Source organism: Leguminivora glycinivorella, chromosome 15, assembly GCF_023078275.1.
Source record: "Leguminivora glycinivorella isolate SPB_JAAS2020 chromosome 15, LegGlyc_1.1, whole genome shotgun sequence".
Classification (NCBI taxonomy): Eukaryota; Metazoa; Arthropoda; class Insecta; order Lepidoptera; family Tortricidae; genus Leguminivora; species Leguminivora glycinivorella.
The window spans coordinates 12,463,999-12,482,312 of NC_062985.1; the positions used below are offsets into that span (position 1 = coordinate 12,463,999).

At 35.7% G+C, this 18,314-nt stretch overlaps 1 protein-coding gene across 1 annotated transcript in view; it reads right to left on the reverse strand.

Annotated features, from left to right (window-relative positions):
* Positions 1-18,314, reverse strand: part of LOC125234222 (furin-like protease 2) — a 45,305-nt gene that overhangs the window by 17,703 nt on the left and 9,288 nt on the right. Inside the window, exon 2 of the mRNA XM_048140431.1 lies at positions 2,955-3,059. Within this exon, the coding sequence (XP_047996388.1) occupies positions 2,955-3,059 (105 nt within the window). The remainder of the gene's footprint in view (positions 1-2,954; positions 3,060-18,314) is intronic.

Consider the following 18,314-nt stretch of genomic DNA (forward strand, 5'->3'; position numbering starts at 1 on the left):
ACATACAGTGTGCAAGTCAAATGTTGACGATAAATTAAACTGACACGTCAACAAGCGTCTATTAATTCCTGACGTATAAGGTACAACAGGCCAAATTCCGACTGGGAGGCAATTATAGGACTTTTTTATAGGACTTTTTATAGGATTTTTTTTTTACACAGATTGATTCGAGCCCCACGGTAAGCTCAAGAAGACTTGTATTGTGGGTACTCAGACAACGATATACACCGTGTTTCACTTAACACTAAAAACCTGAAAACAGTTTGTTCAGAATCGAGAGTAGAATCGATTGAGCTATATCTTGATGGGGGTAATATTTTTATTTAAATTAGTATTATTAATTATTTTTTACGTGCCCATTCTATTGTACTCGTAAAACAACATTGTGTATATCGCATTGCTAGAGGTTGTTTACCTTTTTTTCAGTATTTAGGGGTATTAATACTGGCCGGTTACTCGGACGATTATTTTTTCCGCTACTAGTTTGACGTTGTTTGTCAGTATAATCTTAATGTTTATCATAAGTCATAACAAATTGAACTCGTACCTAATTACAACCTTGTCATTTTGAATATTGAGTTTATTTGCTTACTGCGATTACCTGTCCAATTTGAAGTTTACTGTGACAAAGCTTTAAAGTGTTTTACAGTGACATCTTAGCTGTCTATTGGTAAACCTTATGTCGTTGCAGTAACGTACACAAATAAATAGTGTTATGGTTTATTATGGTAGTTAGCAATTATTTTATTGAGTGTAGAGCTAAAAGTCAAGTAGAGCTGTACAGAAAATTAAAAATTCAACTAAAAAAAAAGTAACGATCAGATTAAAAGATGAATACTCTAGATGAATTTAAAAAAATAAAAATCAGTTGGGGTGTCTGAGGTTTTGAGTGATACCGGAAACACCGTGTATATAATATACAAATACATATATTGTATTGTATTGTATTGTATTGTATTGTATTTATTTTCTACATGTACAGTACAGTGATGCATCAAGATACATGGTGTTGGGTAAAATATCTAGAGATAGTACATGTTACCCTAGAATATACATAGAAAACATCCATGACTCAGGAACAAATATCTGTGCTCATCACACAAATAAATGCCCTCACCGGGATTCGAACCCGGGACCGCGGCTTATCAGGCAGGGTCACTAGTTCACTACCCGCTAGGCCAGACCGGCCGTCAAATTGTAACTGATCCATTTTTTTTCCATTACTACACAGTTAAGTTGAGTTCCACATGTATCCACTAAACAAGCACATATATAACCGTTGGACGGACACTCTATTTAATAATTCAAACATGGAAAAAATTGGATTGGAATACTTTTTTATGTAATTAGATTAGACAAATAAAAAAGGATATGCGCTCATACAATACATAGTTTATAGCATAAACAATGAACGATATACTTTGGAATATACCTACATGGAGAGAAAAAAACAACCAGTTTTCATATTCGTTCAACAAGTGCTCTTTGGTTCAAACAAGTTAGATTTTGTTAAGTGTAACGAGTACATTCTACACGTTACTCGTCATTTGAATCAACAAGTCGATTTTGTAAAAGCAAAATGACACATATTGTTTTAAACATAGGTATGTTTGGCTGATTCAATCAAATATCCTTTTCCCCTCACTAGCTCGGAAACACGTGTTTTGTCCTTTAATACCAGCGGGTAAAAACGCATTTTATCCACTAGTGGGTAAAGTAATTTGACCTTGAATAAAGTCAAATTAACTGTTTTAAAATTGATAAAAGTAGGTGAATCTAGTAATTAAGATGATTTACCACCTGTGGAACTACTGGAAGCAGTGATAAACGTATTTTTACGCGTTGTAGTTTCCTCGCTATAGTGAGGGGAAAAGTTTTGTGTTACACTCGATCGGGTGCAAATGTATTTTACTTCTCGTGTGTTAAAAACTCGCAAGTTCAGGATTCTATTCTCGAACCACTCGCTTCGCTCGTGGTTCAACTATAGAATCCTTTCACTTGCTCGTTTTTCAATTCCACACTCTGCGTTAAAATACAACTTTGCCCCCTTGTATAACAAATAACTATTAACAAGTTTGACCTTGTTGTTCGAACAAATTCGACTTGTATCATCAATATTGTGATTTATTCCGTTTACTAAGATACTCCCGTTTCAAACAGATAATCCCGCAACAAGTTGAATTGTTAAATTCACAATGCAAATTTCTCTCAGTGTACCTTTATTCTTTTTTTTTCACTCTGCACTCCCTATGCCGATATTGCACGACAGCAAAATACCTACCAACCAACCCACAAGAATAATTATTACCACCACATTATTACATATGTATTTGTAATACCTACATACTCTTTGAAACATAATTTCGATCTACTATTTGAAATTAAGGGAATGAATGAAAACAAAATAGTATAGAACTTGTAAATATGAAGTTCTATTTTTTTAATTATTACAGTTAACTAAAGTGAACTGTAATGAACTATTATAGATGTCAAGTGTCAAAGACTACCCAACACTGAAAAGTCAGCATTTATTATAGTTTAGTCTGTGGTGTCCTAATTGACAGATTAAAATCGACGAGTAGAAAAAATTGCATTTTGATAGCCGCCGGTCAGTTTTAAGTAAATATAGGATGGTTTTTGATAGCCGGATAGGCTACCAGATTCCGGGCTGCTCTGTGAAAACGGTCTTAGAAGACCTTCCCACAATTTCAAAAACAATGTTTGGCTTCAACGGATTTTCAAAAAATATACATTGTGCGAGAAAGTGCTCATTTTTGACAGTGTTTATGGTCGACCCCCGAATCAAATGCTTAGAAAAACTATTCTCATACAGTTGTATTTTTCACATGCAATTTGTGTCTACGCCAATCGATTCCATTCCTACACATTGATCGTTTTTCTCCTTTTCCTCCACAAACCGATATAACTTATAAAACGTAAGCATCTAGACGTACCTGGGGATCATTTTTCAGTCTATTCTCGTAGTCTATACTGGCGTTAGGCGAGCGCTTGCTCAAGTGTGGGTGTGACAGGAGGAAGAAATGCTTCAGGCTGCCGATCTGAAAGAGAAAAATCGCATCAATATTGGAATCATCTTTGCTATGTTTGTTTTGGTACGCTGGGAAAAGTTATAAATATTTACCCCCTTATCATAAATTAAATATAACAAGATCATACCATCCCATACATTAAAATGCGACCGCCTACGAACGCGCTTACACTCCACCACACATAGATGGCGCCACAAAAAATGCCTTGTTGCCACCGATTATTTGTAGATTGGCATTAAGTGTCAATTCCGAGGCGTAAATCTATGTCAAAAGTGACACTTAACGCCATCTACAAGTATAATCGAAAGCTACAAGACTTTTTTTTTGTGGCGCCATCTATGTGTGGTGGAGTGTAAGCGCGGTCTTAGGCGGTCGCATTTTAATGTATGGGATGGTATGATCTTGTTATATTTTATCTATGCCCTTATTCATAAACGTACACTAAAGTTATCAAACCGATAAAGTTCGTTTGTCCCTGTCCGACGTATTGGTGTGATAGAAAGGGACAAACGAACTTTATCAGCTTGATAGCTTTAGGCCTAATTTAGACGGCGTGCGAACTCGCATGCGATTTTAGTTACATTGCGGGCTGTTGAGGTTACATACAATTTTGCACCGCTATCAAATACCGCAATGTAATAAAACTCGTATGCGAGTACTCGTACCGTCTAAATGGGCTCTTAGAGTACGTTTATGAATGAGGGGGTTAGTGTTCAGCACTATCAGGGTACGGATGCATTTGGTCATCCGTTTGGCGCAAAAGAACCAGACTGCGTTTCGATTAGCGTCTGGCGTCAACGATTGTCATTCGGGCAGGCCGGCAGCTACCTGATGATTGGCGCGAGATTATCTTGCCGCAACACTTTTGTCATAAATACAATTAGAAAAAAGCGTGCCGTCTATGTTCCAACCAGATACTGTCGCGCCAACCACCTGCAGGGTTAGCATATGATTGCAGCGAGAGTATGTCGCCGCGAGATAGACTACCCGTCCTTATGTCATTGATACATTTAGAAGAAGACGTGTCATCTATCTCGCGGCGTCATACTCTCGCGGAAATCTTGTACTAGGCCTACTGGGCGCCAGCCCTCACTCTGGAGGCTTTTCTATTTTAATTCTAATGACTCTTATGAGTCAAATTAGTACTGTAAGAGGTTTCATATACGGAATGAAATCTTTTACAGCATTTTGATATTCGTTTACTGGCAGTCCCCGGTTTGAATTTAGAATAATAGATAAACGTCAAGGAGAACGAACACTTGACGGGGCATTCGAATAGAAGCAGCGATTGGGAGTAGTTGTTTGTTATTTAACTCCCTTGAAATAAAAAGATATTAATATAAAGAGTGTTTTAAATATATGGATGCCCTTCACCAATAGGCCGTCCCTCTTACAGTACCAACGGCCGCTGCTAGCATTAATGTTTGTCATGCCTATAATATTACGCGTATTGTAACATCAGTGTTACAGGGTTAGGTATTAATTCCTTATAACTGGCCAGTATTTTAATGCGGATCCCTAAAAATATATTCACAAGTCGCAAGCTCTTGAAATCGACCTAATCTAAACACACGGTCATAATTTTTGCTTTTTATTACCTTTTTTCGGCGAGTCGCTCTTATGGTACTTGACACTATCGAATACTCGATAGCTAAACACAAGAGTTCTATTTCAGATGCGTGTAAAAAGGGCGTAGGTTAATTTAAATAAGGTGACACATACGTCATCTTGTTAAAAATTATAATAATTTAAATTATGAAATGACGTATGTTAATGCAAAACGTATGTACAAAAGTCTTTTTATTTTGAAGATCTATTCGTGTGAATGTTATGGTTTTAAAATATAAACCTACAGGAGTTAGTCAAGATTTGGAGCCCGAAACGACTGGCTGGATACGCGTCGTGACATTTAGCCAGAAATCAGTTAATTGTGTCTTTATCTCTTAGGTCAAATCTATATAGGTAGATTAGCCTTGAAAGTGAATTATAGCAATAGTGTGATTTAAAATGACAATAGACTGTGTAGAGATTTTAAGTGTTTAAAGTGTTTGTTTTCTAATAATGTGTAATTATGTTCAAGTAGAATCAGTGAAATCAGGAAGTGTTTAAACTTATTTATAATTTAGTTTTAAGTAATATAAAGTTAATCATTTTATCCCCTTAGGTCATCACGTCGGGTGTTTTATATTTTTTTTTTAGCTTAGTCCAGCGTGATTCGCGAAGGGTTAGGAAATCGTCAGTGGACGATTCGTACGTAGGACAAAATAGATCTCTTCTGCAATGTTCCCGAGTCGAGCCAGCGAGCGAGAGTACGAGTGAACGAGAAGAAGATTATAGGGAGCCCTTCTGGCTACTTTCGTATCTCATGATTTAGCTCGTAATTATTAAATTAGCTATGAAAGTGGATAAAACACTCTTAAAATCACTTTTACTTTGATCAGTTTGCATGAATTGAATGTTGACATTGCAGTGAAGTTGTTTTGAAGGAGGAGCCGAATACCATACATCATACACTCAATCATATATTGGCTCTTTCCGGCAGAATGACGAAATTGTAGTGTCACGCATTTAATTGCTTCTTTGATTCTATTATTTGTGACGAGATAGTGAACCACAATAAAAAACTACACATACACACACCCATGTATTTTGTCTCACAAACATAATACATGGACACACACACTCGATACACACCACACTACACTTACACACACAGCTGACACACCACACGTTTAGTCCATTTGCATACACACACTTAGGTACACTCGGAAGAAGGTCGGTGGCCGAGAGTAGCTCCTGCCGCACCGGGCGCCGAATCTGGCTTTGGCCTGAAGTATCTGACGTGTCAGTGCTTCAGAAGTCCGAAGCCTCTACACCACACATTAGGTACACACCCAAGGCCTGAGTTGTTTGTATTTCTGCAACATTTCGCTCTGTAGTCCTGGGATTCAACCACTCGATATGTGCCGACCCCTGACGTCTGATGTCGTGTGTGAAGGTAGAGTGCTCTCTTTCCAATTTAAGGGGCTGCAGTACAGTGGATGTTGTAGAGTATAAATGATATTCAGAGCACCTTTGGACAAATTCACACACTCACTAACTTTGTCACAAATACGCGGCTGCATGTCGAGTTAGGGAAAAGCGTAAATATCGCAGCGCGTAGATAGCATGGCGTAGTTTATAAATGCATTGTGCGTAAATATATTTTTGAGAATGTCAGGAAAGTGAAGAATGTTGAAGAATGAATATCTAGGTGCGAAGGTTTGAATGTTTTTATGATTAGATAGGAATTGCGCCACGAAGGATTGTCGGACGCGTAGACGGGCTTGTTCCATTCTCAACGTCACGCGAGGTAAGGGGTGTAGGCGTGCAGGGAGCCCCTTTTCGTTCCAAAACAAAGTAATAACTTAGGTTCCCCTTTATAGATCTATGGTCTTATATCACAAGGTCCCTTTGTGGTCGGGTTTTATTTTAGGTTGTTGTTTGTCTGCTGTACGACGGAGTCTATGGATATTTATTTAAGTTAGAAAAGTACTTAGTTGTTTAATTGTAATATAATTATATAATGTAATTGTAAAATCAGGTAATTAAGTCAATTCATTAATTTTATTCTTAGTTTTAAGCCCCATGCTGTTTTCGGGTGAGTTGCATGTTCATTTATGTAGTTAGTTTTTTTTAAATATTTTTCTACAATTTATGTCTGCGGGAATTTTATTGTGTTTTTATTGTTTCATTTTATACGTACAATTTTATTTCAGTACGGTAACGAAATGTATTCGTGATTCTAATGATATTTTATCACAACGTAGCGGGTTATACATTTTAATCTAGACGATCACAAATATATAGGCCAATAGTTGAATAAAGTATTTCTTAAAAGCCGTAGGGTTATTGCTTTTACAGTATTAGTGACAATCAGCGCCACTTCTTTTCGTACATTACCAAGAGAATAGACATTTATAAGTTACGAAAAAAATTCGTTCTATAATAAGCTCTCTCTCTCTCTCTCTCTCTCTCTCTCTTAAATAGAATAGTCGTAGAGATGGGCCGAATACGGACTTTGTCGAATATTTTTAAAGCGGATGTTATGCTTAAAACTATTTACTATGAAATGATTGATGGTTATACATACTACAACTATGTTGTTATGATTTAGCGGTTAACTAAAACAGTAAAACTTAGTTAAAACAACTCTGAACTCTTCTCAAGTCTTAAACTACGGTTTTTTAACTTTTTTACAAAACAATTGTATTTATATTTGGATAGTTACATAGATAATTATCTCTTTTTAGTAGTTCCTTAGAAAACTACTAAAATAGAAGCTTATTATCCAATGGAATACGTAAGATCTTCATTAGTTATTTACTTTGTTTACTCGGTAAATATTCGGCAATGCAACCGACTTATTCGGCCGAACACGAACATTGAAAAACTTGCCGAATACCGAATATTTACCGAATATTCGGCCCATATCTAAATAGTCGTAATAATCACATGAGAATGAAATGTCAAATAATATTCCATTACAAAAGACATTCAATATAAACGAGGTTGTTAAAAACAGAAAATCCTTCAAAGAAAACTCATCACAAATGATAAATAAGACGAAAAAAAAACCTTTTGTTCAATTATCTCAAATTTTATCTGAAGCATTAGTAAAAGAACGCAACGAAAGGAAATTAATTTATACAACTAAATTATCTCCAATGCAAATCTCAAAGAATATTTCATTTACAAGGAATCAGTACCTACTTAAACAGGTTTAATTTCAGAACAAAATTCTAATTTTAATTATAAATGGCTTTTTATTATTAATCGATTAACGTGTGACCTAACAGGCATTTTCAGAATTTGGGTCCCCCCAATTAGCGTAAGTTGTTAACAAAAACTAACTCGCTGTCAGTTTTGTGATGACAATTAAGCATAAAATCTGTCTAAAAATTTACTTTTTTCACATTCTGAATGTAGATTATCGCTTAAAGTTTATGTAATTAACACAAAAACAATATTTTTATTGAAATTTCATGCTTAATTATCGTCACAAAATTGACAGTGAGTTAATTTTTGTTAACGACTTACGATAAGTGGGAGGTCCCAAATTCTGAAAATGCCCTAACGATACGTTACGGATCGTGGACGATTCTTACTTGGGCTGGGCCTGCAGGGCTGCAGGGACTCCCTAAATGGAGGTAAATGAAGGTCAAGTTAATATTGTCTTCGGTTACCGCCATAGCTACACATGAAATAAAACTATAGAAACTGATTGTATCGCGTATAATGAATGCTTGGGATCCAGTACCTAGTGCCCAGTACCCAGACGAAGACTGTGAGGCATTTGTGCTGTATGGTGTTTAAACTACGGTTCAAAAGATAGAGGGGGAGGGACACATTTTTTTTTACTTTAGGAGCTATTATTTCCGAAAATATGAGCGTTATCAAAAATTATTTTAGGAAACCCCTATTCATTTTTAAATACCTATCCAGCAATATATCACACATTAGGGTTGAAATTAAAAAAAGAAAATCACTCCCCACTAAGTGTAGGGGGGTACCCTAATAAAACATTTTTTCCACTTTTATTTGTGCACTTTGTCGGTGTGATTAATATACATATTCGTACCAAATTTGAACTTTTCATTCCTAACGGTCACTGAGATTATCCGCGGACGGACGGACGGACAGACAGACATGGCGAAACTATAAGGGTTCCTAGTTGACTACGGAACCCAAAAAAGAACTAAAATACCCCTAAACCGAACATAATACAAATCTACGATATTTGCCTTTCTTTCAACCATTTCAAGAATAACAAAAGCAGTAGAGCATACCTGCTTGTTTAAGCAAATATAATGAGGAAGGAACGTATATTTTGTCAAGCTTTGGTATTACCATGAAAGCAGGAATAGAGAAGTTGGTCCGGCGCGGTTTAGTGCAAAAATAAAGTTGTCGCGGAATAGACAACTGCAGTTTTTCTACTTTATATGAAATATGTCCGTTTTGGTAAGGCGAATCCTTACCAAAACGGACATATTTCGTGCCGATCAGTGTACGCCGTAGCCGAATGCACAAACATAAATAATATCTCTTTCGTAGCCATCTATCTCTATCGCTCTTGCCGCTTGCGTATTGGCGTGACAGAGCCAGACTACATTTCTGCGGCGTTTCGGTGGCGTTTTTCGTCGCAGAAATGCCATTCGGCTACGGGGCCTGGATTCGATGTAGACACAGAGTGGATGTAGATAACATTTAAACTATTACAATCACATATACATACCTACATATACAATAAGGTCCATTCCAAAATCCTATTAAAATCAAAAACATTTGCATTGTCGCCTGCGGTATTTCCGGACCGATACGACCTTCAAATCTTCAAGAAAAGAGCGTACACCCATCTTAAAGGCCGGCAACGTATCTCCAACACCTCTGGTGTTTCGGGTGTCCATGGGCGGCGGTGATCGCTTACCATCAGGCGACCTGTCTGCTCGTTTACCTCCTATCCCATAAAAAAAAATATTGCATTGAAGTAGAGAACCCATTTGTGAAAAAACCCAAATATAATGTTTATACACATAAAAGATAGATAGATAGATCGTTCTTTAATTAATCAACCGTGTTACAAAGGTGTAATTATGTACATGAGTAAATAGTGCAATTTGAAGGGATGTACTGAAATCGTGATAAAATACATTTTCATGTGTACTGTTTTATCTTCTACACTGTTCTGTGTTCTAAAACATTTAAATTTGAATTAACAATTATTACATTTACAAGCAAACTTCTCCACCCATTCGCTTGTCACTTGCACCACCCCAATACGGGCTTACCAAAACTTTATCAAACTTAGCAAAATCAATTTGCGAGGCCCAAGTGAACGACTTTGACTAACTCAGCGGTGATGTATTTCATAACATGTTGCCGATAAATCGAATCTTGCAGTAAAGTTATAATTAATAATAGTCTTGCAGTTATTCGACGGTGATTTATTGAAAGTTGGTTATTGGATTTAACTTAGGTATGTTAGTTAAGTATTAACCCGATGAATTTTTATATGGTGTTTTATCTTTTACAAGAGAATGGCCAAATCGTTTTATAGGTAATATGAAAAAGTGTACTCGTGTGACAACGGGCTAAGAATTACGTTACCCCTCATCTTCCCGTGGATGCCGTAGAACTCGACTGTAGGATTTGGGTTCAATTTTACCTTTCACTGCGATAAGTATCACAATTTTGGTATCTTTGGACCCTTAATTTCTAAGAGTGCCACTGAAACATGAGCAGTTTCATGTGCTCTGCCTAGTCCCTTTAGGAATACATACATATTGCATGAGTTTCTGTACATATATAAAGAATGTATCCGTGTTCATTGCATTTCTCTTATGTTTAGTATTTAATGCAATCTAAGTGACAGTGTGATTCCAAATCTCAAAATAAATGCTAAAGCAATTTAATGTACATGCCTAGGAAGCATCTTGTGGCTTCCGCAAAATTAACTCAACCCAATGCAGCAAACTTCACTCAAAACTGATCTAATGCAATGCAGAAACTCATTTTACTGTATTCCAAATAACGTTGAAAGTTGAACGACGATTCAGGAAGACTTACGAGGTCGGGATAGGTCCTACGTTCCTATTAATTAGCGCGCTCATCTCGGCTTGCACCCAAACATCATTTAAAAAGAAGGGCGTATGTTAGTATGACAGTCTCAGTCGCTTACGCCTTTTTGTTCCGAGAGTGAAGTAATCAGGAGTCGTCAGTTCGCGCTCGAGCAGCATTTCAATTTCAATTACACCTAACTTTTGTTCCCCCTCTTTAGTCGCCATTGTCATCATACTCGTCTCCAAATATTCATTCGCGCGAGATTTAATTAATTTCCGGATAATTTCGCTGTTTTTGTAAGAGCTTGATTATTACGTTAGATATGAAATATAATTTTATTTCAATGAGCAATATGAGGGCCGTATAATTTTTCGTTTCTAATTATAATTTTGAATGCTTCCTATTTATTATTACTCGTTTTGCCAAAATATCCGGGATGACTCGTTTTGTATCTGCTATGCAAGATAAATTAAAAATTAAACAAAAAAAATATGCCGTGTTAATTTGTTTTGTACTTGCATTAAGAATAAATAACCGTTTCTTAGCAAGATTGTATTTTTATTTCAACTTAAAATAATCCATTCTTCTTACAGTAAGTATGTATACATTGTATCAATATCTCAAACGACCCCTTATTTGCCAAGAGTGGCACAGAAACTTGAGTAGTTTCATATGCTCTGCCTACCCCTTTATGGGATACAGGCGTGATTGTATGTATCTCAAATGACACGTGCAGGAAAACTCTGTTTACTAAGCGGTTATGAATGTTGTGATCGTTAATTTTGTTTAATTTTATGCCTGTCACATTTTATCGTCGGTAAACATTTACCTTTGATTTAACGACGGTATTAACGGTACGGCCAGCAATAAACTTTCCTGCGTACCGGTACCGTATAGATACTTGTAGCAGTCATTAGGGCCAAGGCAAGTTAAGTTTTTAAGGCGCTCGATTCTAAAGTACAGATGTAGTGCATAATAAGTAGTTTAGCATAGTATTTCCAAATTCCAAATCATTTATTTGTCAATCATAGGTACAACAGTAGGTCTGAAATGTATAGAAAAGTATCACTTATGCTTCGCCACATGGCATACAAATACAATATGGCTACAGAGAATATGTAGCTTGCATTTATAAACTAAGTCTTAACAATTAGTCTAAAATTATATAGTAAAACATATGTATGGCAAGTTAAAAAGTAATAAAATTTCCCGAATCTGAGAAGAAACTCTTATGTAGGAAACGTTAGTATTTGTCATGCTTAGTTCAGGCAATATCAGTTCGTTCTGAAAGTACCAAGAATAAATGAAACAGCATGTTCGTACGTCTCCGTAAAAATACGAAGGAATAGACCAAACTCGTTAAAATTATAGATTTCAATTTATTTTTTATGACTTTGACGATCGTTCAAGCTGATTTATTTATTTAAACTTTATTGCAACTGTTAATGTAAAATATCTTCTTTCAAATAAAATAAAAACTGCCGAAATCGGTTAAGGCATTAAGTCTGCCATTTGTACTTTTTTTATTCAAAATCGAAAACTTATAATTAACAGTGATAGTATGTTGGTTTTTCAGGGATAATTTTTTATTATGTTAACCGATTTCGGCAGTTTTTATTTTATTTGTAGGAGTATATTACAATATACTCCTACAAAATGGTTATTTATTTGCTTAACCAACAAATCATGGTTGACTGGTAGAGAATGCCTTAAGGCATTAAGTCTGCCATTTGTACTTTTTTTATTCAAAATCGAAAACTTATAATTAACAGTGATAGTATGTTGGTTTTTCAGGGATAATTTTTTATTATGTTAACCGATTTCGGCAGTTTTTATTTTAAAATAAGTATAGGTCGTAGGTCGAATAAAATAAGTATAGGTCGGCGCAAAAGTGTACCTGTACTACAGTACAGGTACACTTTTGCGCCGACCTATACTTATTTTATTCGTCACCAAGGTTAAAGATCTGCCCAGTTTAAATAAATCCATGATAGTTTTCATAGTTTTATAGCGACCGTTTGATTGTCTCTTATTTGAAGTTAGTTACAAAACTAGGAAAATGCCACATTCAGCATTTGTTAGGAAGAGTCGTAGGAAATTAAAAAAAAACCGGCCAAGAGCGTGTCGGGCCACGCTCAGTGTAGGGTTCCGTAGTTTTTCGTATTTTTCTCAAAAACTACTGAACCTATCAAGTTCAAAATAATTTTCCTAGAAAGTCTTTATAAAGTTCTACTTTTGTGATTTTTTCATATTTTTTAAGCATATGGTTCAAAAGTTAGAGGGGGGGGGGACGCACTTTTTTTTCCTTTAGGAGCGATTAAAGACTGTATCGTTAAGTATGAAGACAACTTTGAGTAGCCGTATTTATTTGCTATTAGATTTTTTTCTTATAACAAGACATGGGCTTAATAAGGCACATAATAAGGTACACATTTTGTCCTAGAAGCTCGACGTAAAGCATATGGTTTAGACAGTATTGACTTAATCCTCCCGAGTACCAATTACGATTCGGGACAAATGCTACTAGAAAATTCACAAAGTGCGTAAAAGACGATACGATTGCGAAAAAAAATTGTACGGTGCGAACCTCAACGACACATGATCCACAAAGCACAATATCTGGACATAGTCTAGCCACTGTTATTAAAAAAAAATAAAGTTCAGGATCTGTGTATGGCGGCCATTTAGAGAATGTGGCATGGTGCTTACTCTAACTCCGACTTTGATGTCGAATTTGACTATCATACACTGTTTATATCGATCTGGTTTAGGCACTGTTCAAACACCATGAATGTCAATTAGACTTTGGCCTATGGATAATTTTTTTATCTGTTTCTCTCATCCTGCTCGCATCAAAAATTTACGGCAATCCGGAACGTTGCCCAAAATTGTGTTTTATTAATTTATATAAATTCACCGCATTTATTCTACAAGTACCCAATTGGAAAACCATGAAGAGGACTCTTAAAGAATATATTTTGGCAGCATATTAACCTTTGTTTGTTGAAATCGTACAAAGAGTCATTGAAATATTCTCAAATTAAGCCAGATAGGGGTTGTCCGAAATTTATTTGCTAGACCTTAATGAAAATACCATAAAGTCCCTAAAATAAAAAAAATATCAGACCTTCTTATATCAAATAGTGCTTACCAATACCTTCAGATCATACTCTCGGAACATAATAATACAAAATTATGCACATGTCAACATTTAGACGAGGTTTGTTTTGTCCTTATACTTAACGATACAGTCCTTATTTCCAAAAATATTAATATTATCAAAAAACGATGTTTGTAAACCCTTATTCATTTTTAAATACCTATCCAATAATATATCACACGTTGGGGTTGGAATGAAAAAAAATATCAGCCCCCACTTTACATGTAGGGGGGGTACCCTAATAAAACATTTTTTCCATTTTTTATTTTTGCACTTTGTTGGCGTGATTGATATACACATTGGTACCAAATTTCAGCTTTCTAGTGCTTACGGTTACTGAGATTATCCGCGGACGGACGGACGGACGGACGGACGGACAGACAGACATGGCGAAACTATAAGGGTTCCTAGTTGACTACGGAACCCTAAAAAACAGCTATGTGCTAATCATGTATCATGTAATACACAAATTACAAGTAAATAGGGACCTATTTAATATTTATCAACATTTCCACATTTTACCGAGGTATTATCCTTCTACTCAATCGATACACAATTAATTGTATATCTACGAAAGACAATTTCTATGAATGCTTAATGTTACCTTGAAAAAAACTGCCTTTTTTGTTAATAAACTTTTGCTGTTATTTGTAGTTCAGAACGAAAGTAACAAAGAGAACTGTAGTGATTTATTCGACGCAAAATATAACATAAAACAAAATAAAATGTAACAAAAAATGCAAAATGAACTTCAATCAAAGGGCGTTTCGGACAAGGTGGGAGGTAGAACTAGGGGTGCAGCTTATTTTTAGCAATGAATTTCTGCTAAGTCCTCGCATTCAAAGGCATTTATATGTTTTCTGGTGCCTCTCACCCTTACGGAGACTGCTTGTAATTTCACTTTCGCCTTAAAGAAAAGATTTGCTAATATGGTTTTCCACGAAAAATCTTAAATATAAGTATGTAAGAGTAATACGCAAGCAACTTATGTTTCAACCCCGTAGTTTCCATCACGCAACCGGATATTAGACTCATTTTTTTTTTATGAAATAGGCAGCAAACGAGCAGACGAGCCGTCTGATGGTAAGCAGTCATCGCCGCCCATGGACATAAGCAACATCAAGGGAGTCACTTATGCGTTGCCAACCTTTGAGAACCCTAAATACCTGCTTCTTGAAGAACCCCATATTTTTGATTTATTAATAAAAAGCGTATATTTGATACGATCGCCTGTAGTCATAAGGTAGTAGGTTAGTAAGTAAACACCAGTAGCGGCTGATCCATACAAGCCGATTCCCACAGGCTTTCCTAAAATTGATTACCTACTAGCATAGTACCTAATGTAAAGGTAGGTTTCTTATTGCTCAGTGTTGTCTAGCAGAAATGTTCACCAGCCGCCACTGGTAAACACTAAGTGTTTATTATTTTCTTGTGCAAGTCTTGCTCAAGAAAAGAATACAACACACATAAAATAAAAAGTTTCAGTACAAAGGCGAACTTATCCCTTTAAGTGATCTATTCCAGTTAACCTTAGTTAGCCCCTGGTGAAGACGTTTCTTAAAAGTGCATGACGAATTTATCAATGAATTCATTCATAATTTCTCCATGCACTTTTGCAGCTGATAGTACATTCCATACATTCTTAAATATTATTGTATGCTAGCATGCGTAATGAACTAATAATTATGCCCAGGCTTTCTGGCGTAATTCAATTGCATTAATAGTTATTTGTTTTACAAGGGGGCAAAGTTGTTGTTTAACCGCATGTGCCAGTATTGATACCCGAGCAAGAGAATGATTCCAATATTGAACCGCGAGCGCAGCGAGTGGTTCAAAAAGTGGATCCTTGAGCGCCACCGAGTGAAACACAATTTTTTTCACCACACCAACACAAACAAAATACTGAACAGAAATTTGTTCAGTATTCTACCAAACAGCTTAGGGCATCAAGTTGAAATTTGTATGAAATTACTTTGCACTCTTGTGGATAAAATGCAAGGCTTATATCCGTTTTCAAATAGCAAAATTGATCTTTACCAGTTGGTGTGGTGAAAAAATAATATTAAGCTAAGAATATATTTTTCCCCTCACTAGCTCGGAAACACGTGTTTTATCCTTTAATACCAGCGGGTAAAAACGCATTTTATCCACTAGTGGGTAAAGTAATTTGACCTTGAATATAGTCAAATTAACTGCTTTAAAATTGATAAAAGTAGGTGAATCTAGTAATGAAGATGATTTACCACCTGTGGAACTACTGGAAGCAGTGCATTTTTTGCGTTGTAGTTTCCTCGCTATAGTGAGGGGAAAAGTTTTGTGTTACACACGGGTGCAAATGTATTTTCACCACACCAACTGGTAAAGACTTTCTTTGCTATTCGAAAACAGATAGCAAAATTGCATTTTATCCACAAGGGGGCAAAGTAATTTCATACAAATTTTAACTTGATGTCTTAATCTGGCTGCTAGATTTTACCTATAAATGATGATTTTGAATCATAAATATTGAATAAATTGATGGATTTCATTTATTTTGATGTTTTATAGTCAGTATTTTGTTCGTGTTGGTGTGGTGAAAAGTTTTGTGTTTCACTCGGCGGCAAAGTTTGTTTAACCTTCGTGCCTTGAAACCCTCGCAACGCTCAAGATTCCACTTTTTGAACCACTCACTACGCTCGCGGTTCAGTATTGGAATCTTTCGCTTGCTCGGATATCAATATTGGCACGTGCGGTTAAACAACTACTTTGCCCCCTTGTAAAACAAATAACTATTTACTTCTCGTGTATTGAAAAACTCGCTAAGTGCAGGATTATATTCTCGAACCACGAGCGAATCCTTTCACTTGCTCGTTTTTCAATTCCGCACTCGGCGTTAAAATACAACTTTGCCCCCTTGTATAACAAATAACTATTTTCTCACGGGTGGTAGATTTTGGCGTCGAGCTTGTAACAGGCCTTCGTAACCTTTCAAGTCCTTAATAGACAATGTAGTTAGGTGGTAGGTATACATAAAATACACATAAAATGTTTAAACATAAACTAATTAGTAACTCCGAAAAAATCTGCCTAAATCACATACTAAAAATCGCCATCGTCCTGTTTTTTCACACTTTTCCGTCATTATTTCTTAATCCTTAAATATTAAATAGTAAATCATTACATGTATTGTTTAATTTATCTAAATGTTTATTAAATAATAACTATTTTCTCACGGGTGGTAGATTTTGGCGTCGAGCTTGTAACAGGCCTTCGTAACCTTTCAAGTCCTTAATAGACAATGTAGTTAGGTGGTAGGTATACCTAAGTACATTGCATCAGGCCATACAGGAGTGGATGCACATGCACACGGCTTCAAGGATCGGTTCGCTAAGTGGCGACCAAGGACACACCGGGTCGTTACTCGTGCGTGAGATCTTGAATGCCGGGAACTGATTAGATATCAACAAGAGGCCGATTCTAATGCTAACAACTTGCTACTGTATATCTACCACCAGGTTTTGAAAAAACGATACTTGATATCACAAATCAATAATACAGTCACCGACATAAATAAGTGATGATTTCTGTACATTGTCGCTTTAAATCGTTTGACAATTTCGTATGACATTTCAAACAAGACGTTAATGTGACAAGCCGTCGACGTAGCCGAATGGACAAACGCTCACTAAACGAAACGCTAGTAGATATCTATCTCTATCGCTCTTGCGTATTGGCGCGACAGAGCCAGACTATCTTTCGCGGCGTTTCGTTTTTGTTTCGCGTCGCAGAAATGCCATTAGGCTACGGCACAAGGTGTAGAAATCATCACATATTTATGCCGGTGACTGTACAAATTATAGTCTTTAACCCTTAAATGCATGAATTTTTCTTTTAACGAGATATTAATATATGTGATAGACAATGGATTTCTGACTCTAGGAAAAATAATAAAAAAAATATTTAAGATCGATTTAAATAAAATCGCTGTCAATAGAAATTGCCAACAATGTAAACAAACCATTATAAAAAATATCAATATTTTAGCACAATTTTATTATTTCAAAGGTTGAGGATCACAATTTGATATGAATTGATTAAATAACACATGGATTTAGCCAGTATCTGATGAGTTGGAATGAAAATTAAAGACATTTTGACTACAAGGTTTGTTTACATTGTTCACAAATTCTATTGACGGCGACTTTAGGCCAAATCTTATTTATATAAATATATCGTAATTGGTAAGTTTATTTAAAAAAAAAATACTACTATTAAAAAGATTCACTAAAAGGTACACATAAAGGTACACATAAAATGTTTAAACATAAACTAATTAGTAACTCCGAAAAAATCTGCCTAAATCACATACTAAAAATCGCCATCGTCCTGTTTTTTCACACTTTTCCGTCATTATTTCTTAATCCTTAAATATTAAATAGTAAATCATTACATGTATTGTTTAATTTATCTAAATGTTTATTAAATAATAATAAATAATAATTAAGCAATAAATGTGATTTTGGATA